We start from the raw sequence: 27,876 nt of genomic DNA on the forward strand, positions 1-27,876 counted from the left end.
GCTGCTCAGTCCCTGTGGCTGTGAGGTGAAGGCTCCGCAGCTGCCTCCTGCCCCAGGTGCTGGAGAGGGAAGAACCTTTTTAACATGTTAGTCGGTTCTTAAACAAAGAGAAGCTCTCGCCTCGCCTATGCTGGTTTTAATTTTACGTCTTGTGTGATGTGTTTTTTATTCTGCTTTTTTTTCTGAAGAAGCAACAGTTCTTTGATGTATTCCTGTGCCGAATCAAAGCAACTTTAATAAAAATGTGAAATGAGATGTCTTGATTCATAATACAGCGTTGTCTCCCGTACACATATTGCACTTTCCTAGTTACATCTTACCCCTGAATGCTGACAGGGCAAGATCCACCTTTGATCCCATTCCTTTGGCCAGTTTGGAGGGTTATTTTCTGGCCTTCTCTTTGCCAGGTACAATCTTCAGGAAAAACTGTACTCGCAGTTCCACTGAGGTGTCTCTCTATTGTTTCTTGTCGATGCGCGCAATAAATATTCTGTAAAGCGGGGCAGTCGTTCTCTCATATGCAACATAACCAACCCGTTGACAGTTCCAGAGTGCTCTCTGCTCCTGTTCTTCGACAGCCGAGGAGTAAGTAAAACTTCTCCACCTTGTCGTTAATGTCAACGTGAGACTTTTTAAAGCGAGGGTGCCGAGGCTGTGCAGCGTATCCTCCGAATGATGGACAGAATCATGACAACCCTAAAGCCTGTAAATGCCAGAACCATTAGCAGTAACTCAATCATCCCAACACTCCGGTACAGTCTGTAACTGCCTCCAGGAGAAGGATCCTTGCAGCCCGAAAGCTGCACTATTTGGAATTTAGAGAGCATGAACGCTGCTTTTTTTTTTTTTTTTTTACTTTGGTAAATGCTCCTCAGAACAATGTAGCTCATCACTGGGGAGTGGTATTTTTTTATATATAAAAAATGTTACCCTTTCATCGTTTCAGTCACTCCACACGTACCCTGACAGCACAAAGTTCAGCAATACAGAGTGTCTCCAGCTCAATTCGGAACCAGCCGTGACCCGGGCAGTAACGCTCGGCTGCAGGAGAGGCTCATGAGCTTTGAGGTACTTCTTAATAAAGGGAAGCAGCCCAGTGAAATAATAGCATTTAAATTCTGGCATGAAATCTGCATGGATTTTTAGGAGGAGAGTAAAAAAAAAAAAAAAAAGCCTTTGCCACTCTGCAATTCTGCCGCTGATCTAATTTCTACGCGATTGCCTCCCGTTGCATCGCGAGCGCTGTTTGGTGCAGTGCTGCTTTTGGTTTGGAGAGTGCTGTAGATAAATGTCGCGTGGGAATAATCACTCAACTTCATTTTCCTGCTCTTTCTCTGTTAACACATATCACTAGTATTGACAGCTCTGCAGAATGGTAGAATCGAGTCCTTCTGTCTACACAGCGCCCCATGCGTGTGCATCATCCTGACAGGATTATAAGACTCCGCAGCTTGCGCGTCCTCGGCGTTGCCGGTAGGCTGATGGGAAATGTCACTGGCAAATCGAAGGCAGGTCCTGGAAGACTTTTCCCATGAGTTCCTGTACGGTTCAGTGTTGGAAGAGTCTCAAAGTGCAACTTCAACAGCTGATATTTTCTTAGAGTACCGAGCAATTAATTTGGGCAAGCGTGGAGTTGCATGCGCACAGTAATTAACGAGAAAAACACCTTAGGCCAGCATAACAAGGTGGTGTGGGTGTCCTCCACTTTGAGATTGTTCCTTGTAATTGCAGCAATTTAACTGACTTGATCAATGTAACATCCCTGTGTAGTCATGTCAGCGTGCCATGAGGCAGGTATTCTTAAAAACAGGTTAAATGCAACGGGCTCTGCCCAAAAATGTACCTGCCGTAGGGCACCTTATTTAAATAAGAACGTATAGTCCTGTGTAAACTGTCAGCAGTAATCCTTTTACAGGGCTGACTAAATTCTGAAGCTCTGACATGCAGACCGTTCTCTTCCTTATATAGGGCTGGATAAGTGCTGGGCAGTAATGAGATTGGAATAAAAGGCTTTGCTAACAACGATGAACTGGCAGTCCCGGCTGAATTTTAAACTGATCCCTGCGTATACATGGACTTGACACTACGGCCCTGGGTCTTGCCTGCCAGGGTTGGACCCGCAGCCTCTGTTTTGGAGCTTCTGCCTGTGAATAGCGTTCAGTGGCTCGGGCTGCAGCTTCACCCAGATGGAAAGCCCCGTCCTCTTTAGGTTTGCCTTTATTGAGGTTTGGCTGGGAAGGGGGAAACCTAGCAGTTACGCCTATTAAAATATTTCTAGCGTAATTCGTCGTGGTGGTTCTTATTCCGGAGTACTTGTGTTTGTTTTTATTTCATTCTGCGTTAGTAGAAGCCGTTCTGTTCTGCAATTAGAGAACGCGATTTAATTCGTGGTGTGTCTTATACGTCCCTTGTGCAGACAGGATTATTGCTGTTCTGCTTAAAAATATCTGTGGAAGTACTGCTCTTGTGTAGTCAGATATGGTCAAGGAAAAAACGTCATCTCTACTGCTTGGTGTGTCCTTGATGAATTTATACATCGACCGCTTCAGTGAGAGAAAACCGAGCTGGAAACGCGTGAATCAACCGGCAGATGCTAGTCCTAGAAAGTCTCAGCCTAAAGGACTGATGTAGGTAAGACATGGCAGGAATCGAGAGAAAAGCAAAGGCAGCATTTTAAATAATTTTATTTACTTTCATGTTTCCTCTCAGAAAAGACAGAGGCAATACTGAGAAAAGAAAGGTTTGAAGGAGAGGAGATGGAGGTTGGTGGAGAGGGCTGCTGGCAAAGGTGGTAAAAACATGAACCAAAGGAGAATGAAGTTTTCCTGCACTGATGTCTTCTCGTAGCTTAAGCACTTACTTGATCTGCTGTTTTCTTAAAGATACCGAGGTTGGAGGTGGGTGCAGGCAAGGAATGGAGGCGGTGAGTGGGTGGTTGGATTTTTACCTGGGTGCACCTGAGCTGTTTCTCAAAGCGGTACGAATCCGAGTGGGGGAACGTGGAACAACTTTGAGAAATTTTTTTGGAAAGTGACTCATTGCAACTTACCCAAAGTGACCTGATTTAGTTAAATGAGGCTAAATATAACCCATGTGAAAAGTACTGACATGTGGGAGGAGACGACAGCAGTTGGCTCTCAGCCCCTCTGTTCTGCAGGGAACATCTTTCGCGACTGGTGACTAATAATTTTTACTCTTGCTGGCTTTGGAAATAACATCTCTGCTCCGTTACCCCCTTCTAGGGAGAGGAAGAAAATGCACTGTTCTTATTCTCTTGCCTCTTACCTGCCTTTCTGCCTTTCAGCTTACTGCTATGGACAGTGCTATCACCCTGTGGCAGTTCCTCCTCCAGCTCCTCCAAGAGCCTCAGAACAAGAATATCATCTGTTGGACCTCCAACGACGGGGAGTTCAAACTGCTGCAGGCAGAGGAGGTGGCCAGGCTCTGGGGAATCCGCAAGAACAAGCCCAGTATGAACTATGATAAACTCAGCCGTGCTCTCAGATACTATTATGTGAAGGTAACGAAGTCCGTAAATCCACCTCAAATCCTTATCCCTCTTACCAGCTCTGGCCTAATGAGCTTTGGTTCCGTTTTCATTCTCTTCAAGGGGATAGGTGTCACTTCTGTCTTCCAGACTTAAGTAAGGTGTACTAGTTTAGGTGTTTTTTTTCTTCTGTTTATCATTGTGCTGCATTTCCTCCCCAGTTATTTTTTCACAAGTTTATAGATAGCTTTGTGCACATTGCCTTCTTTGATATATGTCTGCACTTAGGTGAAGCTGCCTTTGAATACTAATTCCCTTTCCAAAAATGTGCACCCTTACGAGGGTTAAAATCCTCGTGACTCCGGTTTAAGCAGCACGATGACGATGATGATGGAGGTGGTGAATATTGCACCAGCGTGAGATCTTTTCTGCAGTTTTCTCTATGAAGGGGCTATCAAAATAAGAATTTTCAGTGAAGCAGCCCAAAGTATTTTTCTGTTTCTCCATGTATTGAGAATTACACCTCTAATAATGTGGTCAATGAGTTTAGTCCGGCAGAGTAAGATGCTTCTCTAATGTCTTCTAATATCTTGGGAGGCCCTTTCCTTAGTGCACAGGTAGTGTCAAAAAGCTGAGCTAGAACCACTGTGTGGGAGTCTTCCCTTCGTTTCAGTAAGCCATTTATCCCACAACTCGTACTGTGTGGGTGTAGGAGATAAGAAAAATAAAACACAGTTTCTGAGGAACCTGCCGATTTGTAGCGGGTGGTAGGTTGCTTGGAGTTTATTACTGGGTAGCGCAAATGTGACTTTGCACTGCGAGCTCTCAGTAATAATAATTGTACAATAAATGAGAATCTTCTGAGGTCCAAATTGCGTGTGGCATTTTCGCTTAGGAGCAAAACAAGTTGAGCATCTGCTATTTTGTGGTGTTGAAATAGCTGATTAGCCTACATCCTGCTGACTAGTTCAGCTACTTATTTTCTTTTATTATCCTCTTATTAAGAATGAAGGTGGTTTGATCTGAAGCCTTAGCTCTCAATTCTGCAAATCTGTAAGCTTTAATTCTGCAGGTTCTTCTGTTAGATTATGCTTACTGTACCCAGGCCAGTGATACTTGCTGAGTATTTTTTCGTTTCTTAGATCAACTGTTAAATGGAATTGCTTGGCAATTTTAAGGCTGTTGTTGGTATATTTAATGTCAGGTTTTGGTGTTTTGCCTGGAAACGAGGCTTCTGGGGTATAACTGAATTGCAGGAGTGCAGTGTGTTTTTAAAAAAAATTAAAAAGAAACAATTTTTGATGAAAGATTACAGACCATCTAATGGCTCGGTCTATTTTAGGCCGTGTTTGTAGGAATAAAATGAATCTGAAGAAAGTCTAAATATATATATCTTCTTACCCACAGAATATCATTAAAAAAGTGAATGGTAAGAAGTTTGTGTACAAGTTTGTTTCTTATCCGGAGATTTTAAATATGGATCCGCTTGTCGTGGGCCGGATAGAAGGCGACCCCGAAATGCCTGGTTTTGCAGAAGTTAGCAGCGCTCCGAAGGACGTGGAGAACTGCGGGAAGGAGAAGTCTCAGTCCTGCGCTAAGTCGTCCAGCCGCAATGACTATATCCACTCAGGCTTGTACTCCTCTTTTACTCTGAACTCCCTGAACTCTTCCAGCGTGAAACTCTTCAGGTCCATCAAGATTGAGAATCCAGCTGAGAAGCTGACGGAGAAGAAACCTGCTCAGGACCCAACACCTTCCGTCATCAAGTTTGTGACCATGCCCTCCAAAAAGCCTCCCTCCGTGCCCCTGGTCTCCACCACCTCCGCAGTCTCTGCCACTTGCACGGCTTCTGCCACCTCAACTGCGTCCTCTCTTCCCCTGGGGTCAGAAGAAACTCTCCAGACCTTGGAGACACTCGTCCTCCCCAAGTTAACCGTCCCTGAGGCTCCAGCACCTTTGCCAAACTTAACCACCAGCTTCACCCCAACTCCACCCATCTCCTCGGTTTCTCCCACTCTGCAAGTTCCTTCCACGCCCCCGTCGCCCCCCCTGAGCTCTAACCCTGACCTGGACATTGACACAGACATAGAGTCTGTGGCTTCTCAGCAGCTGGAGCAGGCTCAGAGTCTTCAGCATCAATCCCCAGAGCCCAAAGAGCAGGATTCATCTGTGCTGGAGAAGGAATTTGCCAATCACCTCTCCAGATCTAAAAAACCCAAAGGGCTGGAGTTGGCTCCTACTCTCGTCATTACAGGCAGCGATCCAAGTCCGCTGGGGATTCTGAGTCCTTCTCTCCCAACTGCTTCTCTTACTCCAGCACTTTTTTCTCAGGTAACTTAATTCCCTTCCTGTTGGATTTGGGTTTCAAGCAACAACGGTGGTTATGTTATGTTTTAAAATGGTAAGGGAAGGCAAGTGGAAAGTGAATAGTCAACAGATTGTAGTTGGAGTTATGAAAATCATGACGTGTCACTCCCTTTTTTCTTCTTTTTTTTTTTGTTTTTCCTTAACACAATATAAGTTTTATTCGTAATCGGAATTGGCTTCCACCCCAGTGCGTGCCCGGGTGGTATGTCAGGGTACGTGCCTGTACGGCATTAACATGCGAAGGCAAAACCCAAACCAGCACCAGCAGATCCTTTGTAAACCTTGCCAGGGTGATACTGAATTATTTCAAAACCCCTGAACCCTGCCCTTCTCCTTCAGGCTGATTCTGAAATGACTTCAAAAATAGCGAACCACGGAGGTGTCTGTTTAGCATCTTTCTTTTGCTCGGTTCGGTGGGCCTTTGCTTAGGAGCCGAGTGTTGTGACTTTGCAGCAGTAAGAACGGCTGCTTAATTTGGTTGTTATCTTTGTGTGGGAAAGGAAAGCTTTTATACCTCATGGAAAAATTTGGAGGAGAACTGAATCCAAGTAGGCTGTTAAATTGTTCTGTATGTATTTAATTTCTTTCCTCTGATAAAGTGGAGCTAGAATGGAACTGTAGAGAAACTGCTGATTGAAAACTGGAATAGCTGAAGGCAGGAAAAGAATCGAGTGGGTTTACTCCTTTGGCACCTTTTGGAGTGTTTGGCCGGTGAACCTGGAACATCCAGAATATTCAGAAGCTGGATGTAAATGGCTTTTGTTGTGCCTTGAGCTGTCAGGTGTCACCTGGACCATGTGTGTGATCTTAAATTCATAGACCGAGCTTTCCAAAGCCACTCGTGGGTGCTGGAAACCCGATGGCAGGAGGAGGCTGGAGGTTACAGCGGGGTTTGGCAGCGTTTGGGAGAAGAGGGAGGATTGCTCAACAAGGGGAGGCAGAGCCAGGGCTGCTGTGGGGTTTGAAGGGAGGAGGAGGAGGAGGTGGGAGGAGGCAGAAGGAGGGAGTGGGAGTTCCTGCAATCTGGACCCAGCCCTCTGCAGCCAGAGGGACGCTTGCGGTGGGCTTTACACATGCTGTGCCTGGCTCGAGGCGCAGGTTTCGCGCGGCTGACTGCCTTCGTGTGTTTTGCAGACTCCCATCTTGCTGACCCCGAGCCCCTTGCTCTCCAGCATTCACTTCTGGAGCACGCTGAGCCCGGTTGCTCCTCTCAGTCCCGCAAGGTTGCAAGGTGCTAACACACATTTCAGGTAAGTCCCAGCAAGTTTTGCCAGTCTCTCCACGAGACCTGCAGGAATCGGTTAGCCCAAGCAGCTGAAGTAGAAACAGGGGAGTGTTCTGTTTTCTGTGTTAGCTTTTCAGAGCATTTACTTTCAGTGTTCGCCCAGTTTTATTTCAGTGTGTTGTGTTGGTATTTGAGAAATGTTTAATAGCAGTCTGTACTGTTATTTAGTGATATTTTTTCCTGGAGGTTGAATTTTGCTACTGTACTGGTTGTTTTAATTGTTTGTTAACAGGCTTCTTCTGTTGAAAGACATTAAATCTCACCTCTAGTAAGAAGGAGGATGATGTGTGTGATCTCTGTGGCAATACGTAGCGCAGTTACGATCTGCGTTCTGCTTTCTTGTTTAGAAACTCTGAGCTTCGCTATTGTAGTAAATATTTTTGTTTGACTAATATGTAAGAAAAAAGGTTCACTATATTTAAAGAAACAAATATCCTTTAGTTGTAATTACTTGCACTCTTCCTTCACGTTCTACTTTGGAACTGGAATAACCACATCTGTTGCCTGAGTCTGCTTAGGCAGAGGATAAAATGTAACTGCTTGTCTTTTGGGTTTATATCCGTCATCTCCATGGAGATGAAGGAAGTAGCTTATATGTACCACGAGGACAGGGAATAAACAAGTAGGTCTGAAAGTGCACTGGACATTTTTCTCTATAAATAGCTGATAATTAACTGAGGAACAATTTAGATCATGGTTTCCCAACAACCTGTATTAAAGTCACTTATTAGTTGAGGACGTCGGCAGTGCTCGGTGCAGAGGTTACAGCCCGCGTCCTCCCGGGACCTGCTTTGCTGCAGGCTGTGATGCAGGGAAATTCAGTAAGTAAAATAATTGGGGGAAGCCAGGAAGATTCTTTGAAAGTTTTGGGGTTTGTGTTCTTTTTCTTTGCTATATTTTGCTATTGTGTTTGGTTTGTTTTTTTTCCTGGGGCACGTGTACATGCATGGATATGTGAGGAACAGTAAATTTCAGTGGCCTCTTCCCTAATAATTTTTGTTTTGTCTCTTAGTTTCCGTCAGTGCTGAACAGTCATGGCCCATTTACTCTGTCTGGACTGGATGGACCCTCTACCCCTGGCCCGTTTTCCCCTGATCTACAGAAGACATAGCACATGAACTCACGGAGAGGACATACTGGCAAGCAAGGGAAAGACAGGACACTTATATTTAACCGTGTTTTTTTTAAATGAGCAATTTCTAATTCCACAGAGATTACCAACAATCATAGTTTTTGCCATTCCCAGATAAAATGCCTTTTTTGCAAAATTCCCTTTTTTTTTCAAGACCCAGGTTGGGAATGTATATGCAAACGCCTTAATAGGAGCTGAAGCTCCAGTCTCTTCTCTTCCCTCCTTGGTTTGGAAGACTTCACTCTGGTTAAAGGGAGTTTCGGTTGGTGTCGCAGTAACTGAGTCTGCACTGACTGCAGCAAAGAGAGCCGGAGAAGTCTTTTCTCTGCGACTCTTGGAAAAAACCCTCTGTTCTTCTGCTTCCTGTGCTGGGCAAGAAGAAATCTAATCATGATCGAAGCTGGCATTCCAGGAAATGCTTTGGGAAAGGGGTGTGTGCGCTCGGCTTTGCCTTGGGGTCTGATAACTTCTGCAGCAGCAGCACAGCCCGTGTCTTTTCTGCTGTAAAAACATCTCGTCTTTTTGCAGGGAGAAATTTTCAAGGAGTATTCAATGGTTGTGTTACTGAGAGACGGACAGTTTTTGAATGGCATTGTATAGCGACGGTCTGGCCCCTTGGAGAAGCAGTCTGGCTGGCTTCTGGATGCTTCCCTGCCCTGCCTTCGGTGAGGAGGCAAGGTCTGGAGACAAACAAGTGGTGGGATTAGTTCCTTTCAGTTCTCAGAAAATTTGAATGCTGAAGTCCAAACATTTCCTGTGCCAGAGAGCCGTTACAGAGCCTGTGGTCTCACTGCTCGAAGACGAGCAGGACGGTGGATGTGGAGGGTGAGGCGAGGTTGCTGCCTGACGCCAGAGGTTCGGACCCCAACGGTGGGTGAGAACACGAACGTCTGAATGTTCACGTTACTGCTCTTTTCCCACAGTTGAAGTGGAGGAGCTCCTCTTCTACCAGCTCTTCTCTCGAGTTTTGCATTACATCTATTGCTTTTTTTGAATTGAGGAAGCACTCAGACCCCAAATGAGTTAAGCCAGCTGGGAGGGGCACCACGGCGTATCAACCTTTTTGTAGATTTGCGCTTGCATTCCTTTTCTTGGTGGCCGTGCGTGTATGGATTAATACCACAAGATTAGTTTCCAGAGAGGTTTGAAGCACAGATTAAATGCAATTTGTCGTTAGATCTTTACACCTCAGGAGGCCTTTTTAAGAGCCCTGAGGGACGAAAGAAGAGAGACTCTCCTCTTGTGGCCCCTCCGAGGCTTGAGTGGCGTGGTCTGGACGGCGTGCCCCTCCACTTTGGGCATCTGATGTCAGGCAGCAACTTCTCTTTTGCTACTCTGTGCGCTCAGTTGGTGACGTAAGATAAAATCTTCTCCATAAAATCCCTGCTAGAGAACAGATGGAGACCGTCTCTTTCCTTTGGCATCCTCGCTGGCTGTCTTCAGAGTTTAAATGAGCAGAGGAGGATTGTACCTTTGCAGCACGAGGAGCTGACGGTGTACGCTGTATATATTGCACCTCTCTCATGGATAAGTGGTGAACTCAAGCTTTCCAGAGTTTTCTTTTGCCACTTTCTCAGACTCTGAATTCACTTTAAAGCGAATGACAATACCCTTAATGACTTAATTTACTGCAGTGATGTTACCTTTCTATATCCGAGCGTTGAAATGTGTAAACCACTTAGTGCGTGCTGGGGTGACACCCGAGACAGGTGGGTGTAATGGAGTCGTTTTCTGGGCATTTTTCCTCCAGCGAGTCCCCTGCCCAGCAGGAGGTGGGAGAAAAGACTTTTATGCCTTCTTCGGGTGGAGGTAGCAGGGAGAAAGCTCGTGTAGTGAACTGTCTTCCTGTTCGGTTCCGTCAGAGGCACGATACTGCTTCTTGGTTTAGACATCAGCAGATCAGGATAAAGTTCCTGTGCTAGCGGCTCTTAAAATGACAATGTGCAATATTGAAATTTATTTTTTTTATTTTTTTTTAATGCAGAAAGAAAGCTGCAGTTCATAATTAAGAGCAGGCATCTGGAATTTTCTGGTTTGCGTAGTGGCTTAGAGTCTGCTCTAGAAAATATATATAGCTATGTATAAATAGCAGCACTTTTAATGGTTGTCTTAGGTTGGCCAATTTTATGCCCACTGAGCGTGTGGACTCGAGAGCGACATTGCAGGCTAGGATTAGAGTTTAAAAAGAATTAATGAGCACTAAAGACTTGCAATTTAATTGTTTCCCTTTCCTTGTGCCCTATGGAGAAAAGCCAAGTTTTATTTGTTTAAAGGTTGTGTATGTGCACACCTGCACTTAACTCTTTGTGAACTTTATCACTTTCAGCGTAGATATGCAAGAGAACCAAATGCTGACAGAGCTCGCCAGCCACGCTTGGCCTGGATTCGTGCTCCTCTCTTTAGAGAAAGTTGACGTGAGGTGTCGGTTTCAGTCTGGTAATACCCAAATTCCTGCGAGGTAGCACTGAGGAGCTGATTGCTTTTGCTTCTGAAGCCCCTGCCCGGGAAATACGTAGGATTATAACCTCAGGGGGCGGTCGGGAAAGCGAATTGAAAAGGGAGGGCAGGTGGGAGAGGAGCGGCTCGCTCGCCTTTTCTCCATTACAGCTTTCAGGTCACTTAAGGTAATATTATCTTGTATATATGCTGCCTCATTAAACACACATTTACTAACAAGTACGTAACTGCCAGCTTTTTTTGGATCACATTCCTGACAGCGCAGTGTCGCTGTGACTTCTCGGAGCTTGGTTATGTGACTCGCTGGTACTCTGCTCGCTCACTTCAGGAGCTCTTTGCAGCTTGTTTTTAATTTAGCGTAGGGCAGGCGGGGGTTAATATAGACTCTCTTTTAATTATCATGGTAGCAGTCTGTAATATGGGTGTAGTACCGTGTGGGTTTAGAAAAAAAATAATAGCGCAGCATTACAGGAACAGTTTATTATGTTACAATTCGTGTCGCTGAAGTAGCCATGGTCTTGTTTGAGTGCTTGGTAATATTCGCATCGGTTAATTCGTAGATGGTGGTAGAATTAGAGTGGGTGAGCATGGAAGCTGAACATCTGTCTCGCTTCTGGAAATCTCTTTTACATGTCACTGCCGCTGTGGAATAGTACTGCGGAGTTCTTGCCCTGCCGGTGCTGTGTGTGCTGTATCTGGCTTTTTTTTTTCTTTTGAGATCCTGAACTCTCAGGATGCCACTAGCAACACGTGCTGCCGGCAGAAACAACGCGTGGAGAGCAGAAACGGGTTTGTAATACCCTGCGGTTATAGAACCACACTTGCTCTGTCTCACCTGTTTTCAGAGAATGTGATCCTAGAAACGAAGGTGACGGAGGAGAGCTGCTTGGTTTGGGTTTTAACTTTGCAGCAGCTTAAGTCTAGATCCTCGTTTCGGGAAATGGGTCTTCAGCAGTGACGGCTGAATGTAATTCCTATGCACTGTCTTTGGCACATCCGAGCTGCGTTTTGCGATAGGTCGGGAAGGGACAAAATTCCTTGCATTTGCCAATTGATTGTTTTAAGCTTGAGCATCCTACAGTTTCAGTATCCATGTGATCGTTGGTGTAACGGAGCGTGCGTTATGACAGGAAAGGCTTTGGCTGTCCACTGCTTTGTTTGGGATAATTTCTCCCCCTTGATATGTTTCCAGACCTCAGCTATCGAGCAGATTCTTCTCGATTTTTCTAGCGTTCATTTTAACCACAGTGAAGGCTGCTACGTGCATATCTCCCTTTAGACAGCTTTTCAAACCGCGGCGAGGCGCGGCAGTGTCAGATTCCCTCGTGATTCACGCTTTCACGTGAGAACTCCTGCAGGCTGCCACGAACGGAGGAGCTCGCCTCGCTGCTCGCCCTTCCTCGGGTGAGCTCAGGTGCAGAGTTCTCGCCCCCTTTTGTAGCATTTTTCTAGCGACGAGGTCTGAACCCGCGGTTCCGACGGCCCGTTGGCCACCCATGGTTTATTCATGTATCTTTTAGTTACCTTTTGCTACTGTTTTATAGTATTTTTGTATGTAGTCGTGTTTTACTATACGATTTAACCTCTTCCATTTTTTGATGCGTATTTGTTTACAAAGCACATCTCAGTGTTGTATCAAGAGGCTATCTTGGTATTGTCAGCTATGAAAATAAACTACATCAGTAGTTAAGGAACATTGTCAGAGTTGACAGGTATTTTCAAACTTGATGTTTGAGTTTTGGGTGTCCATAACAATTTTGTTCTGTTTCGTTCCTTAGTTCTCCCGTGTAAGAAGTTACACGTACCTTCTGGCCGCTGAGGTCCTGGGTAGGGGTCATTTATTTTGTCTTAAAAATCACCGAGCGCGGCCTCGCAAACAAACAGCCTGAGCCCCACAGGATCGTACGCTCGGCAGATAAATCAAATTAGAATTGCAGTCACGTTGGGATGTTTTAATGAGGTGTAGTATGTCTTGCCTAAACAGGAATTTTTATGGTTTGATTTAAATTTAATTAAACAGTAATTGGCAATGGCTGCTGTTTAGTCTGAACAGTATTAGCAAATCTGCTTAATGTGGAAGCCTTTGGCTATTGCCATCAAGTTGCGTGGTCGTTAATATGTGACATGCTAAGGTTGATCTGCTGAAATCAGGCGCTGTCAGATGAAGATTAAAAGATAAAAACGCGGTGACAGTTGTTTCCCGGAGTCCTTCGGGGCTGTAACTTCAGGAGGCTTCGTCTGCGTTGACGTCCGTGGACGTGGCGTTCCGCTGCGTAGGAGCCCTTCGTAAAGGCTGAATTTTTGAAAGCAGAACCAGATCTTTTCGCCACAGCCTGTTTTTAGTCATAAGGGTGTAAAACAGGAGCTCCAAAGCCGCCGGGATGGCAGTGCTGCCCTACTGCTGCAACACGTGCTTGTCGCCCGCGGAGCTTCCTTTGCCCTTTCCTCACCCACCTGGTGCCGTCAGGAGCAGAAGGGTCGAGCTTTGGGTTTGGGTGTCTGATGGGTCTTGAGCTGAGCAATGTTATTCTCCCCTTTGTACAAAGAACAAAGGAAAAGGGAGAGTGTGTTCACTGCAGAACATTGATCCTCGTTGGAGGATGCAGCTTTGCTGACCGGAGCCATGCTTTGCCAAAAAAAAACAAACAAAAAATTAAAAAATTGAGCTGCAAGGCTGGGCAGGGCCCAGTGTTTCTTCTTGAATGTGCGCGCTCATGTCTTTCCCTTTTGGGACAGCCAGATGTCCGCTTCGTATAAATTATTCTATACAAATCAAATGTAAAACTGACTAGAATTTATTTTTGTTTACCCCCTCCCAAAGAATGTAGTGGACGACTTTGTGGAGCTCTTCTTGGCATCTGAGAAAAAACGCACTTCGGGAGCTGAAAACTTGTTTTTTTCAGAGATGGGGGTGGGTTGGGACGGGAGCAAATCCCGCACGAAGCAGTTGCCACTTTTAGATGTTTTGCACACGCTGGTGAGGTGGTTTGTGTTGGGTTTTGGGGTTTTTTCAGTACGCCAATCCGTTTTGCCACAGTGTGGACTAATCAGTTGCCAAAGGCTTTTTTTTTTAACTGCATCTTTGCCGTTGTTGGGCGCCACATCTTCCAAAAAAAAAAAAAAAAGTGTCTTTGAATAGTTTCACGTTCATGGAACAAAAGTTTGGGCTTTTTTTTTTTTTTAAACGTAAAATACTCGCTTCTCTGTTGAGACCATGTGTTGCAGAAGGTTTTCATCTCAAAATAGGGTGTGTTGTGTTTTTTTTCAGCAGGGGGTGTAACGGGATAGTGACAAACCTTGGGAAAAGAGGGGTCGTGGTGGAGACCCGGGGGGCGAGGAGCAGCTGGCAGGCGCGCAGAGCCCGGTTCCGTCTCTGAGCAGTACATGCAGCAGTGCTGTACCAATAACTGGAAGCTGTTTCGTTGTGATTTTGTTTTTCGGTTGTTTTTTTTCCTTTTTTTTTTGGTTTTTGAACACAGGAAGGCTTTGACGATGGCCTCTGCATGGTTCCTAGTGCGTGCTGTGTGCTGGGGCGGGGAGGGAGGGGGGTGTTACAATACCTGGGTTTGCTCTAGGCTCCTTGAGATGTGTTGTGTTTTGTTTTGGTTTTGTTTTTTTTTTTTATTTTTGAGCTAGCATGTCTTAAATCTTCAGGCTTTGAAACCGCTTTATAGAATTGTGTTGACTTTTTGTTCTGCTGTTGTTCAGTTGCACAGAGTTTTATATATATGATGTACTAGTTTTAACGTTAATTCTCTGTGAACAGGGTGGAGATTATTCATTGTAGTTTTTAAGAAAAAAAAAAGGGGAAAAAAAAAAAAAGTTGTATTCTAAAACTCCCTTTTAAAATCTTGTTTGTATTCTGTTGCAGTGTTACCAGATGGCCTTATGTACGTCACAGTGTTTTGTGATAAGTACAGTAGCACATTTAATGCTTATCTTTCCCCCCCCTCTGTTTTTATAGCTGAGAAGTATATTCTTAATAATAGGAATAAATGGGGAAATTCTAGCAACGTGTATGGTAAGGGTAGTGGTTGTCTCCTCTAATGTATATTGGGACAGCTGGAATTAATCTGGGCTGGAAGGGACTCTGAATAGGGATCGTTAAACAACATGAGACTTTGTCTTGGGAATTCTGAGGCTCTTTGAGGAGCTGCTGGCAGATGGGGACGCTCTGCCAGAAGCTCATAAATCAGAGTAACTCCCTTGGCTTCGTGCATCTTGTCCGACTTCCACGGGCTGAGGATCTGGGCTTGGCAGCTTTTTTGTCAAGAGTCGGTTTAAGTTAGATTTTAGACAACTTAAGCAGCCGAATCAGCTGTGGTAACCTGCGACGGGTGGTGTTGTGTTTATTTTTAAAGCGCACCTCTGTTTTGGAAAGTGACTGTGTGATGCCTGTGGTGCTTCCTCCTCCGGTCAGTCAGTCGGAGAGAACCCGGGTTCTTTGCAAAGAACCTCTTTGCGAAACGACCTCTGCAGCCTGAGCAGGCGCTTGGGTCAGGCAACTTTAACTCCGGGCCGGATTCTATTTTACTTTCCTGTAATTTTAGTAGAACCGTCAGTGGTAAAAATTACATTGCAAGCACCAGAGAGAACATTTTCAGTTACTCTTTCCAGAACAGAATTGCATTTAAAATCTATATACATATATATATGTATAGTACCAAGTCAAGAGACAAAGCGAGTTATGTTGTAGTGAGTGTCTTAACTTCCTACACTGGAGACTTTTTCTAGACACGGTCTTTTAGAGACAACTGTAATCTCACACCGCTTTGGTGCCCTCATTACAGTTGGGTAAACTTGCCTGGGAGAGAATAGCTTCTCAGTCTAACTTTCTTTGAAAATAATACCTTATAATGAGAGTCTCTTAATGCCATTGTGTTTAAATAATAAAAAAAAAATGCTGGTATGTAATGCAAGTACATAAATAGCCAAAGTTTTCAGTAATTGTTCAGTGTTACTAAATTTGCTTTTATTTAACCTTCCAAGATAACATGTTAGGAAGACCTTCAGCGTGTTGACATCACATGGGGAAAAAAAAAAGTCTGATCGACTTGATTATCGCAGATATGCAGGTATTTGAACACATTTCAGGTGTGAAAACAATTTGGAGGCAAAGTTCCAAGATGCAAAACTTACTTTGGAGGAAGTGCACTGTAATGACACTTCAGAGTAACAAATGCTGCTTTTCAGGAGCGGCGCATTGGCAGTTGTTATTCAAACATAATGAAGGTCTTTCCTGAGAAATCAGGTGACTTTTCTATTGCTTCAATTTTTGTGCAAAAAAAAAAGAATATAAATAAATCAATGTATTGCAATCTTTTTTAAAAAAAAACGGGGTGGGAATAGTTAAAGAAAACTATTTTATGTAAGAACTGACAGAGGGATTTGCTTTGTATAATGCAAGCTGGCTTTAAAAAAGCATTGTAGCAAATTATTCAAGTCAATCATATGTTAATAGTTATGTGCAACCAGACATGCAAAACAATTGTATTTTTTTAAATAAATATTTTTAACAAAGCTTCTCGTCTTTTGACGTTTTGTTTCAGTAGAGGAAATTGAAAGTTACAGCTGCCCAGGCTCCCTCACGTCGTGCCCGAAAGGAGAGGATGGGGCCGGAGCTGCCGTTGGTGGGTTTGTTGCGCTGCACAGGTCTGGGGTTTTTTGACAAATCAGGTACTTATGCTCTTCTGGTGAAGATTTTCTTCAGTCAGTAGCTCCTTTCTACCTCCAGTGCTGATAGGAAAATGGAGATTGGCATTGTCGAGTACCCCTCTAACAAAAGAGATGTTACTCTGGCAATAGCGGCTCCGTGTTACCAATCTGCGAGGCCATAATAAAACAGTTATTAATGAGCCGACAGTCCCTGGTGTGATAGAAACGTCATCGGAGCAGACGTCTTTCAAAATAAACTCCCTCATTGTATTGTTTCGTGCTCATTTCCTCTGTGCGGGGATGGAGAGAATGCTGTCATGGTGGGAGGAGCTCTGTTAATGACAGATTAGGGGGGTTTTTTTTGCTACAACTGGATTTTGCAGTACACACTTGGGGTTTTTTTTCAGTTCCGGGTATCTCAAGGAGGGTAAGAGTGGCATCCTGTGGTGCTAGAGCTGAATTACAGCGCATCCTGCCCTGGGTGGGAAGCAGGAGAGCTCCTCAAGTCTGGGGGTGGATTAAGCACAGAATTCAATTGCGTTTATAGAATTCAATTGTGTTTATAGAATTCAACTGCATTTACCTCCTGCATTGGCCTAATGCGCACTACTCGGCGTTAGGTACCACGGGCCCTTCAACAAGTCTGCTCTGTTCAGCCTTTTTCTCTACAGAACCATCCATGGTTGCTCATGAAGATATTTTACAGAAGACAAGAGCTACTGCTTTGCAAAAGAAAAAGGCAGAAATGCTAAAAGGAGGTTATGTTAAGCAGCTGTTGGATTCAGTCTGAGTTTAAAAGCTGGAACTGGCAAAGCCTTGGCCAGAAACAGCTGAAGTTACCTGAGTTCAGTCACGCTGAGAATCTAGCAATCAGTCACCTTTAATCAAACGCTGCTTTATATACACACGTACATATGTACATCCACATACAGCAGTTAAAGCCAAAAATAAAGTACATGTCCAATCACTCACTGAAGAGACAGAAATATGCAGCTTTACGCTCCTCTAAAGCCCGTCCTATCTTCGTAGCTTGTAGTAGGGCATGCGGGGGATACGAGAGTACCTTACACAAGGCACCTGGTTTAGAATAAGTATTGCACGGATTAAGCAGCTGGAGGCTGGCTCCCAAATATCTCTGTTTAAGCTTCGACTGGAAGCTAGAAATAAAACCACCCTAAAAGACACTGCAACTGTAGCAGCTAAACTAAGTGATTTAAAGCAAAACAAACCATCACAACTCATTCTTGACTTAAAAAAAAGAAAAAAAGAAATTAAAAAAAGCTAGTGATTTTAATAATCGAGAGGCCCTAGCATGCTGAATAAGACACGGCGAATGTGTCTGATACTGTGTAATATACAGGAATTGACTGTGCAAATATAGATAGGTCCTGCTACCACTGTGCACTTGGTGGGTTCTACCGGTCGTGTAATTTTCTCCTTTGAAAGTAGACCTGGAGTACTCTGGTCAGTGTTGCACAAAAATGAACTCAAATCCAGGATTGTGCTGTAAATCATAGCGGCTTCTGTGCATTACAGGCCAAAAGGAAAAAAAAAAAAGTCCAATGACTAAGCCAGGAGATACTCAGTCTTACCTATGGAACAGAAAGAACTTCTTCCTTCCCACCCTCCTTCCCGAACTGGTAAGAAAGTTCATTTGCAGGAGTCACCTCTCCCATCGTCCCTGCCAGCTTCGTAGCCTTTCTTTCAGACACAGGGTCCGTCCGACACTCACCGTCCTCTTTTGGGTACATGCGACGCGGGCAGCTTGTGCTTGGCTCGAGGCAGTGTTTTAGGATGTTTTCTTGATTCTGACTTACCCAATCGAATGTGCTTTTGATTGCAGAAAACTTGCATGATTCAGTCATTAAATGTGAAATCATCCTTAATAGCAATGCTTAATTGGGTGTTGGTTTATTGCTTGTCCGGGGTTTGGCTGCTTCTTTAGCGCTGATACTGTCCGGTGTCGTCCGTTACTGCTGGTTTGTCAGGCGAGGCATCATCTATATCTGCAAAATTGACATGAGGTGCTTTAACCGAGTTCTGTCGAGCTTTAAGGGAGCGCACGTGAGCTCCCCCAACCGTGGCTGTTGCCGTTCTATCGCCCACCCCACCAGCTCGTTGACTTTGACAGTGATGAAGGAAAAGCCTCTGTTTGCAGGAACCTGGACAACGGTTTTGAAAAACAAATTGGGTCTGCAGGCTGAGGCGACAGGTAAGAGAAATCCTTTATCGGGAGGTTTTCTCAAGAGCCTGACAGCTGCCTCTGCACGACGGACCCACTGGCTCCCTGGATTTTAGCCAGGGCGTAGGGAAGGGTGCGCAGTCTCTGCGAGGAGAACTTAACTCCTGCTAGCTCCCTGGTGCTCCTGCAGCTTTATCCCTCCTTCTGCAATCCACAGACCGCTCCTAATTTTTTCCTTTTGCTTCTCCAACAGAAAAGCAAGCAAGCCCTGAGCTGTAGCTGCCAAGGCTTTGTGGGCAAGTCAGGGCAGGAAGAGGGGACAGGAAGCAGCAGTAAAATAAACATTTCCTTGCATTTTGCTGGAGTGTTGCACCCTGGTTATGTACTGATGCATAGGCCACTCTTCCTCTCATTATAAAGCGGGGTGAGGGCTGGTGCTTTCTTACCTGTTGAGGGCTTGGGGTACATCCTGTGGAAAAACAAGAGGAAAGCGTAGAAGGTAAAGGCCAAGCCTCCAAAGATCATCCCACAGACCAGGAAACTGTAGCTGCCCTGATCATGTATAATCTGCAATTGGAAGGGGGGGGAAAATAAGTAAGTAAAAGGGAGCAGAGGTGTCATCATAGCACTCAAATGTCTAATTATCATTCAGTAAGAGCTTTACTATTTGACAGCTCAAGGGTAATGCAGGTTTGTTTGGGTTTTTTCCACAGCAGCTGTCCAAAACCAGGACTGAGATTTCTATTTAAAAGTTCCAGGCAGTTTTTGACGTGCCTTGTCATTCCTTTGCCTACACTTACCGATCCCACCAGTAACTGCAGGACCATCTCTCCAATTCCAGCTCCGGTCACTAACACGGTTGTGGCACAGCCTGCAAAGAAAGTGATGTTGGCAAGGAACAGGAGAAACAGCCCACAGGCTTGTAGCTTCTTTAAACTGCTCTCATGGATCTTTCTTTACAAGATTTACAAACTCTTGTGTACATTCCATATTGCCTCTTCTAACCCCCGGTAGTGCAGAAAGGTAAAAGTTCAAGCTAGAAAACCATCTCCCATTCTCTCACTGGTCTCTGTTGGCAAAGGTGATGTTGCTTCTCGATGGAAAGATTTTCATTCTTTTCTATCAGTCACTGCTCCAGAGACAAAGGTTGGCAGAAATCTCCTGTAAGAGCTGGCCAAACTCTAGGCTTTTCAGTTCACTGATAATCTGGATGATGTTTTTTGAAACTCGCTCCCTGTAAGCCGCTGAAGCAGATATTCCTGTCAGTCCCCGAGAGCCCTAAAGCTGCAGGAGACGAAGCAGCAGCCTGGATTTCTGCCTGTCGAAGTTATTAGCACAACGAAGCCAGGATTTGTGCAGTCTGGTTTTCTGACTACAGGCTTGGATAAACACTCTATCCAAGAGCAGCTCTTTCTTCCAGGCACCCCAGAAGAGGGAGGGAGGGAGGGAGGTGTGATGGTATCAAAACTCTCCTCTCGAACACCCTGGAAGGCTGCCAGGCGTGCCCAAAGCCCCGCTCACCTTTGTACTGCAGGATGTCCTCGGTGTAGGCGAGCATGCTGGGGAACGTGCTGCTGAGAAACAGCCCCAGGGACGCTGTCCCCACAAACAAGAAGACGACGCTGTGGGAGAAAATCAGGAGCAGGAGGAAGGTTATCAGGACGCCAACCTGGGAACAACACACACACACACATAGAGTCAGGAGGAAGGTCAATGCTGAGTTGCAAGAGGCTCTAGAGTTGGGTGGTTTTTTTGTAGAAAATGAACAAACTATACTGGAAAAATATCACAGTCTCTGAAAAGCGAAAGTAGCGAGCCAAGTAAAATTCATCTACCTTTACAGTAAAGGATTTGGTATTTTCATAACAGGACTTAAAGTCACTATACAATTCATCTGTCTTAGCTTCATTAGGTATAGACTTACTTAAAGATCATATCTGAAAAAAAAATCCAAACACCCAAATACAAACAAAAAACCCCAAACAAACAAACAAAAATCCTTGTTCTCTGCAGCTTTAAATACAAGAGTACTGCTACTTCCACAACATTTACGTCTCAGTCACTAATAAGTTTTGTTCGGCACAAAGAACTAACTCACTCTCAGTGGCTGCTCGGAAACCAGTCACAGCAGTAAAGCCAAAGAGCCAAAAGAATTTAAATAAACTCCCCGCGGGCTCCCAGCAGCGTCCCAGGAACAGCAAAACCACGCACGGAGTCACCAGAGGGAGCTCCACGACACCAGCTCCAGTCAGCTCTTAATTGTTCAGGCCCTGATTAGGGTGTGTGCCAGCACACTGGAGGAACTGGGATTCTGAATGGATTTTGTTTCTTTCCTTCTTCTTTTGTAAAAAGCCTTAATGGGAACAACTCCCCGTTATCTGCTGCATCCTTACATCCATCTTTCTTATGTATCCATAATGGATTCCTTCTCCTTTATTCAAGTGAATGTGTTTTATTAATTTAAGCAATTGCATTGGTTTCTTGGACAGCTGCTACAGTCCAAGCAGAGAATTCACTGAACTATTTGCCTTCCCTTTCCCACAGCTAACACGGGCATTAATTTCCCAGGAGATGATGCCAGAGAAGACAGGGTGCAGAGTCAACAAAGTGGGCAGACACTTCACTAGGTGCTCTCACAACCCTCATGTTAGATTAACTGAGGAGTGAGCTCAGGAAAGCCAGGCAGCCAAGGTTTAAGTCTTGACTGCGTCGGAGTCAGCTGCAAGTACGCAGACACAGTGGTGCAGAGGGTCACCAGTCCTGCACGTCCCAACCCAAACTAGACAGCACCTTGGAGGCAAGCAGAAGGAAAACCTGGTGAAAACAGCCTTACCACGTTGATGAAGACCATTGTTGCCGGCTTCATTCGGTAGGACACAGGGATGGAGATGAGCCTGCCCAGCGTGATGAACCCCCAGAAGAGGCTGGGGAGGGAGCCCGGCCACGAGGTGGGGCGGGTAGCCGGCCACTTTGTGTACTACGGAGAGAGGCTCTTCCACCGCGTAGCTGTAAACGAAGCCCGAGTACTCTCCCTGCAGGGAAAAGAGAACAGCGCGTCATGCCGAGGTGACAGCTTACAGGCTTTGCAACTTTCACTTCAGCCTGTCCCTCAATTATTCACACTCTTGCTGGAGAGCCCGCCTGTGGATTTGCTACCAAATCTCAATGAATGTCATTCCCAAGGGTTTGCAGCTGGAGAGAGGCTTCCACCAGAAGTAGAACACGGGACTTAAACTCTCCTAAAAGGGCAAGACTTAACAGCATTACTGGGTAAAACGCATGCTAAGCTCTTCTCTGCAGAGATGCTCTCTTCCTTAGGGACAGTCTTGTCCTTTTGGAATTGCATACTGTCACAAGGTGTCATGTTTAGAACCCCGAGTTGATTAGCCTTGAAGATGGAGGCCCTGGAAAGTTCTCACAGCTGCTTCACGCAACCCCGCTCACCTTTCGGGACCCTGTTTAATGATCTGGTAAGACCCAGCAATATTTTACCATGAGGGGACCGAGACCAAACTGTTGGAAGAAAAAGAACTGCAACTTGCCAGCCAAGGACGAGCCTTCCTCACCCAGACAGAAGCGCTACCATGGCCAACCCTGTGTGATGGCACCAGCCCAGGACGTGCTGCCAGGCCACCACAGAGACTGCACCATCCCCATGGCACGCTCTCCTCTTGGGCTTTGAGGGCTCAGGAGACCCATTGGACAAAGAGCCACCGTTTCTTACGAAATAAAAAGAAGCCGGTTTTGCCTCTTGGCTGAAGCAAGAAGAGACCTCCACTGCATACAAGTGGCCAACATCAACCTCCAGCTCCAGACTGGCCAGGTTAGTTGCAGGAGCAATCTAGCTGCGACACCACAGAGCCTGGGAGAAGCCACGAAACCCTCCCAAGAAGCAGGACACGTAACCAGCCTGACTAGGATCAGCTTTGAATGAGCTACCTGGGGACCCAGACTGCTGCACCGGCCGACCCTTGGGTCCAGCCCACGGCACGCAGAGGACAAGTGCTGGGCTTGGGCTGTAATGAGCGATTTGGAAGGAAGAAAGCCACAGAGCTTTGCTCAGACAAGATCCCTCTATCAGCTGAACTCACCACAATCCCATCAGTCATGAAGAGAACAAGAGCCCCAGTGATGTGGACTGCGAAGTAGGCGTAAGAAGCCCCTCTGAAGTTTTTGCTTTGGCAGCAGCTAAACAAGTCATCATGACCTGGTGAAAAACAATGCAAAGCAAACTTAGCTACGGAACGTCCCCCCGGGGCTGGGTGGTTGCCAGCCCACAACGGGTTTGTTTTGCGCTCAGCTGCGCGACAGAGATTCACAGAGGACCACGAGCCACGCGGAGCACTGCTGACTTCTCCTGGCACCACCTCCTTCCTTACCTACCTCTAAACTTTCAGAAGGAAGACTGATATGCTTATGGGCTGCTATCCACCGATACTTCTCCTACTGCGGCTGCTTGTAATCCTCTCCCCATTTAGGAGCTCCTCACGCCTGGCCCCACTCTCACAGTCAACAGAAACAAGCGTGCGCTCGTGCTCTGAGCCCCTCATCCTTGGTTCCACCACACAGGAGAGTCCTGCCCAGGACAGCTCACATCCCTCATGTGAGCGATATTTAACCAACCATGCCAGCTTTGGGAAAGAGAAGGACAAACGCTCAGCTAGTGTCTGCCAAAGCCGGAATTCCCGACTTTCCCATCCTCATTCTTGTATCCCACCGCTCGGGGATGTGCAAAGGGCTGGCGTTAAGGCAGTGGCACCTGGAGTCCTGAGACGGTTGCTCCTGGATGGCAAAGATGAAATTCTCGCTCTGTCTGTGGGGAAAGGAGGGGTTTTGCCAGCACAGACTCCTCTCAAAGATGGCAGCATCATGCGGCCTTCCTGCTTCTCTAAGGATTAATCTCAACTGCATTTAAGAGGAAGATGGAGATCTAAAGAACGTGAGGCTCCAGAGGGTTGTAGGAAAATGGGCAGCTGGGTTGAGGAAAGAAACCCTCAGTGTCTCAGCTAAGGGAAATGCTGTCACAGATGAGCACACCAGAGAACCTACTCCAACAGGGACACGTGCGATCCTCCCCTGCAGCACCTCGCCACATCTCCAGCTGCCTCCACCGCCACGTTTTCCCTAAAAGTCTCTTTCTATTCTTCAGGTAAAGCCATCTTGTCTGTAATAACACTAAGCGCTCCTCTGATAACCCTAAAATGTAATTACTTCCGAGATTCACTATTTAGCTGAAGAATTCACTTGGATACTTTTCTCTTGGGTAGCAAAGAACAATGTAACTATTGTCCCCAAGTCAGGGCGTAGTCACAAGTTCAAGAGCAAACTATTGCTGGCGTTTAACTTTTCCCCTCAAACAAGGGCGCTGTCCTTATTCCCTTCAGATTTATAAAAATCAGCATTGTGCAGCACAATGGCCACGTTGAAACCGAACGGTCAGCAAAGCCAGCTCAAAACCTGACCCAAACCCAGAAGGAAACGAAGGGGCACAACTTCCACGTGTGCTTCAACAACTTCGGAGCCCAGGTTTTTAGTTTTAGGACAGCTTGGAGGAAAGCAGCCCGGAGTCCCAACAGCAGGATACTAATCTCTGTTCAGGGACTAATGCTCACGTCTAATTCGAGGGCGATTGGGCACCAGATCGTCTATTTGGATTGCTTGGGTACTTCTCCATTCATGTTCACATGTAAGTGTTGGAAAGTTTCCTCCTTAGACAACAGCGACGGACCTCGCTCGTTAACAGAGATGCTCAGAAATACGGCTTTTTCTCCCCCCCACCCCACTCCTCCAAACCCATAAGAGAAGTGTCTCCAGCTCACCTCCTGCTGCCTGGGGTCTCTGGGCAGCCGTGGAGAGATCGTCCTTCTCCGCCGGCCGCGGTTCCATCGCCAGCTCGTCGGCCGAGAGCAGCTGCTGTTGAAGCACGGCACCATCCGCTCCTTGTAGAGCAAGAAGAACACGGCAATGGGCACCGGCAGCTGGGGAGGAAACAGAGAAGGGCAGGTCAGCACCACGAGCCTTGTGCAAAATAAGGTCAGGTTCCCCAGGTGCGACGGTTTTTTAGGAAGCCATGCTCAGCGTCTGCAAGAGACGCGCCTGGATTAACCTCCAAGAGCAAAGACAGAGGGTGGCGATGGAGGAAAGGAGGGATGGAGGCTTCTTAGCAGAGCTAGTAGGGTGGAGGGAGGGAGAAAAAAATAAAAATAAGCAAGTTGAGAGTAAAGATCATCGATCTGGAGCATGGCTGGGGCATCTCCTGACAGTCCCTGTGGGCTGGACACCATTCACCTGGGATGGGGCCAGGGACACGGGGATAGAAGGCACCTAAATACAAACATCATGCAGCACTGCGCCAGCCCGTCAAAACCAAAACGTTCTGGTTTCCAGTATTTGGCCACTTTCACCCAAAGAATGAAATAATAAAGTAGCTTTTGCCTGTGAAGAGGAGAACGCTTGTAATGGGAGACCTTCTGTAGCTGAATTCTGTGCGAGGGAAGCACAGCTCCAAGACCTGCTTTGCCCATCCCTGGCCATTAGCAGGGGTTGCTCAGCACCTCGTAAGAGACGAGCTCGTGGTTCCCAGGCCGATGACGACAGCACTGCTACAGCCGAGCAGCTTCCAACCACCCCTGGGCACGGCCTCTGCCAAGAGACCTGGCGTGGAATAGCCATGAGCCTCCAGTCCCTGCCCTCCCGGCTGTCCCACCACAGAGACCCCCTGCACCCCCAGGGCGCAGCATCAGCCCCTCCCAGCACCCTGCTCCCCGCCCTGCACACAGTCACGACTCCCTGGTGCCTCCAGGCCCAGAGGGACTTGCTTTTTTTTTTTAATTATTATTTTTTCTGAGAGAAAAAAACCCAGCGGGAAGCGCATAAAGCTGGGTCTGCCCCACGCCAGCCCTCCCTCCTCCTCTGGCTGCAACCTAGCGGTGTTTATTCTGCAACAAACTGGGGGAGAAAGCCAGGAAATCCGAAGTGACAGCTCGCTCTCCAGCCGCCGAGCGCTTGTTTTCTACAGGTCTATGAGCAAGTGTGAGCTCTAGCTCCAAATTTCCTGCCTTTCGCTGGCTCGTTGGCTGATTTAAATGTATGGAGAATTCCCCCCCCCATCCCGCCTCTCTTGCCTGAATTCATTTACGAGGACTTCATTGTTCTGGGAACAATGGGAATAGGAACAGTTAGTTCGGTCTCATGGAAGAAAAACGCGTTTGCTTGATAGTTCTAATCCTTCCGGAGGTCAGAACCAGATTTTATTCTTCTAAACTGCAGATTTTGCAGAAAAAAAAAGAAAAAAAGAAAACAAAACAATGTGCAGAGGGCCTGGCTGTATAGATAATGTCTCTGGGAACTTTTAGCCTCAAGGAACCTACGCAGAGAAAGGGCAGCAGCTCCAGACCCCTCCCAATTCACAGTTAAACTGCTCCCCAGTTCCTCATCTCTGAAGCAAGCAGGTCTCTTTCGCATTATCCAGACTGCACTACCTGGACGCTGGCAGCGCCTCGGGCGCATGGATGCTCTGACCCCACCAGCCTGTTTCTAGTGGAAAACGCCACCGCGCTCACAACAGGAGCTGGTTACTCAGCTCCTAAAGCAGCTTTGTTTTTCCTCAGGCTGACACCTGCCCGGGCTGCTTGGCACAAGGCAAAGAACCATCCAACCCTTCCCACCCTGCAGCAAGCCCGAACAGCGAGAACCAGCCCCTGAAATAAGGACAACTACTCCTCAAATCCCCGCACCATCCCCAGCCACCCCAAACTGGGACCTCCAGTCCCCATCTCTGCCCAGACAGAGATTCTGGTGCCCGTTTGCTCACAGGTTGTTCTTCCCAAGGCAACTTTCTTCACCTTCACCAGCTTTTCTTTATTTCCAGGGGGAGGGGGGCAGCTGAGCATCCCACTGGGAGGCTGCCCAGGGCAGCAAGAAACGAGTCGCCGGGGACATTCCCCTCCCCTTGGCAGCTTTTGACCATTCTTATAAACTCAACAAGTTGCTGTGTTGCACAGTTCAGCACGGGTCTAATCCAGGCTCCTTCCCTCCAGTTTCTATTTCAGTCTCTCCCCCCAGGAGCTATTGTAACCCGGCTACTTTTAAGCAACCTAAGCACAATGGAGTGTCCCACACTTCCCCTGGGAAACCACCTTCCGGACAAACACGTCCCTCTTGGAGGAACATTTTCCTGATCTCCAGTCCCTTGGAACGGGCTGGATGATGAAATTTCCGTTCTGTGGGAAATTGAATTTTAGAATATGGGGTGGTTTTTTTGTTCCAAATCTGGATGAAAAGCCAAAATTTTCTCTTGGAATGAAGAATTTTGGCCAGGAGTCATCCAAGCACTTCATTTTGATAATGTTGAACCACTTAATTTTACTAAAGCAAAAACATTTTGCTTCAATAACATCAGGACAACTATTCTGTCAGCTTTACACATCGCATTTATGGGTCTCTATTCCTACTTTAAACAAAGCAAGAATTGGAAATGAATCACTTCAGCTCGCGTCTTGTCAGAATATACACAGCCCTGTGAAAACTGGGATGGAAATGTGGTTTTGACCATTTTTTTTAACAAAGTTGCTCCTCCCAGTTTCCATTTCTATGGCTTACTCATTTTCTCCACTTCCCCGGGGTTCTAAACACCGGTTATCATCATCTTTCTCTGATGTTTACACCTCCAAGAAGGGTCAGCAGTTTTGGAGCTGAGCTCCTCTTGGTATCTCCAGCCTGTGGGTTGGGTTATTTAGTTTAAACAGGGAATCAGCTCAGCTTTGGCAAGGGGACACGTGTGCATTGTGACCCCAGCTCAGCCCAGGGTCCCATCCTCCTCCTAAAACATCCAGGGGACACCGCTAGGAAGGGTCTGACAACCGCCCTCCGGGCATCAGACACGTTATAGTATTGAGAGCAGCTGTTAAACGCTGCCTTCAAAACTAGATTAGTTTGCTCAGAATTGACTGGCAAAATAGATAACGTTCCGGTGTAATTAAAAGCAAATTTCCCATGGCATACGCAGAGACAGAGGTAATTAAAGCTGGCTTCTCCTCCCGGGCAGAGAGTGTTCTTTCTGGTACTTGTGCAAAGCAGCTCATTACCGCACCTGCCCAGCCACGGTGGTTGCTTGTTTTCCTCGCAGACAACTACGCGTCCGCTCGCAGGGACGCGAGGAGGGGCTGGGGACGGGCACGATGACGGCCACAGCCCAGCGAGGCTGCAACGGGGAGCAGCTGCGTCGAACCATGCCGGGATTCAAGTGTTGACTATGGGGTGAGGAACTTCAAAGGGAGCCCGCAGGCAGGAGCGGCTCGCTGCTGCGGATC

The 27,876-nt window shown here is 46.5% G+C and overlaps 2 protein-coding genes across 2 annotated transcripts in view; one reads left to right on the forward strand and one right to left on the reverse strand.

Annotated features, from left to right (window-relative positions):
* The first annotated feature begins 3,310 nt into the window (after positions 1 to 3,310).
* ELK4 (ELK4, ETS-domain protein (SRF accessory protein 1)) lies at positions 3,311 to 8,250 on the forward strand. Its single transcript, XM_009874057.1, is given in 4 exon segments — positions 3,311 to 3,520; positions 4,895 to 5,818; positions 6,989 to 7,108; positions 8,152 to 8,250. Coding segments are annotated over 4 exon segments (1,350 nt in total). The 5' UTR covers positions 3,311 to 3,313.
* Positions 8,251 to 18,324: 10,074 nt separating this feature from the next.
* MFSD4 (major facilitator superfamily domain containing 4) overlaps positions 18,325 to 27,876 on the reverse strand; it is a 15,873-nt gene continuing 6,321 nt past the window's right edge. Inside the window, 9 exon segments of the mRNA XM_009874058.1 lie at positions 18,325 to 18,389; positions 19,012 to 19,132; positions 19,366 to 19,436; positions 20,087 to 20,234; positions 21,399 to 21,497; positions 21,499 to 21,597; positions 22,657 to 22,772; positions 24,385 to 24,477; positions 24,480 to 24,543. Coding sequence (XP_009872360.1) covers positions 18,325 to 18,389; positions 19,012 to 19,132; positions 19,366 to 19,436; positions 20,087 to 20,234; positions 21,399 to 21,497; positions 21,499 to 21,597; positions 22,657 to 22,772; positions 24,385 to 24,477; positions 24,480 to 24,543 — 876 coding nt within the window.

Source organism: Apaloderma vittatum, unplaced genomic scaffold (assembly GCF_000703405.1).
Source record: "Apaloderma vittatum isolate BGI_N311 unplaced genomic scaffold, ASM70340v1 scaffold29167, whole genome shotgun sequence".
Lineage (NCBI taxonomy): Eukaryota > Metazoa > Chordata > Aves > Trogoniformes > Trogonidae > Apaloderma > Apaloderma vittatum.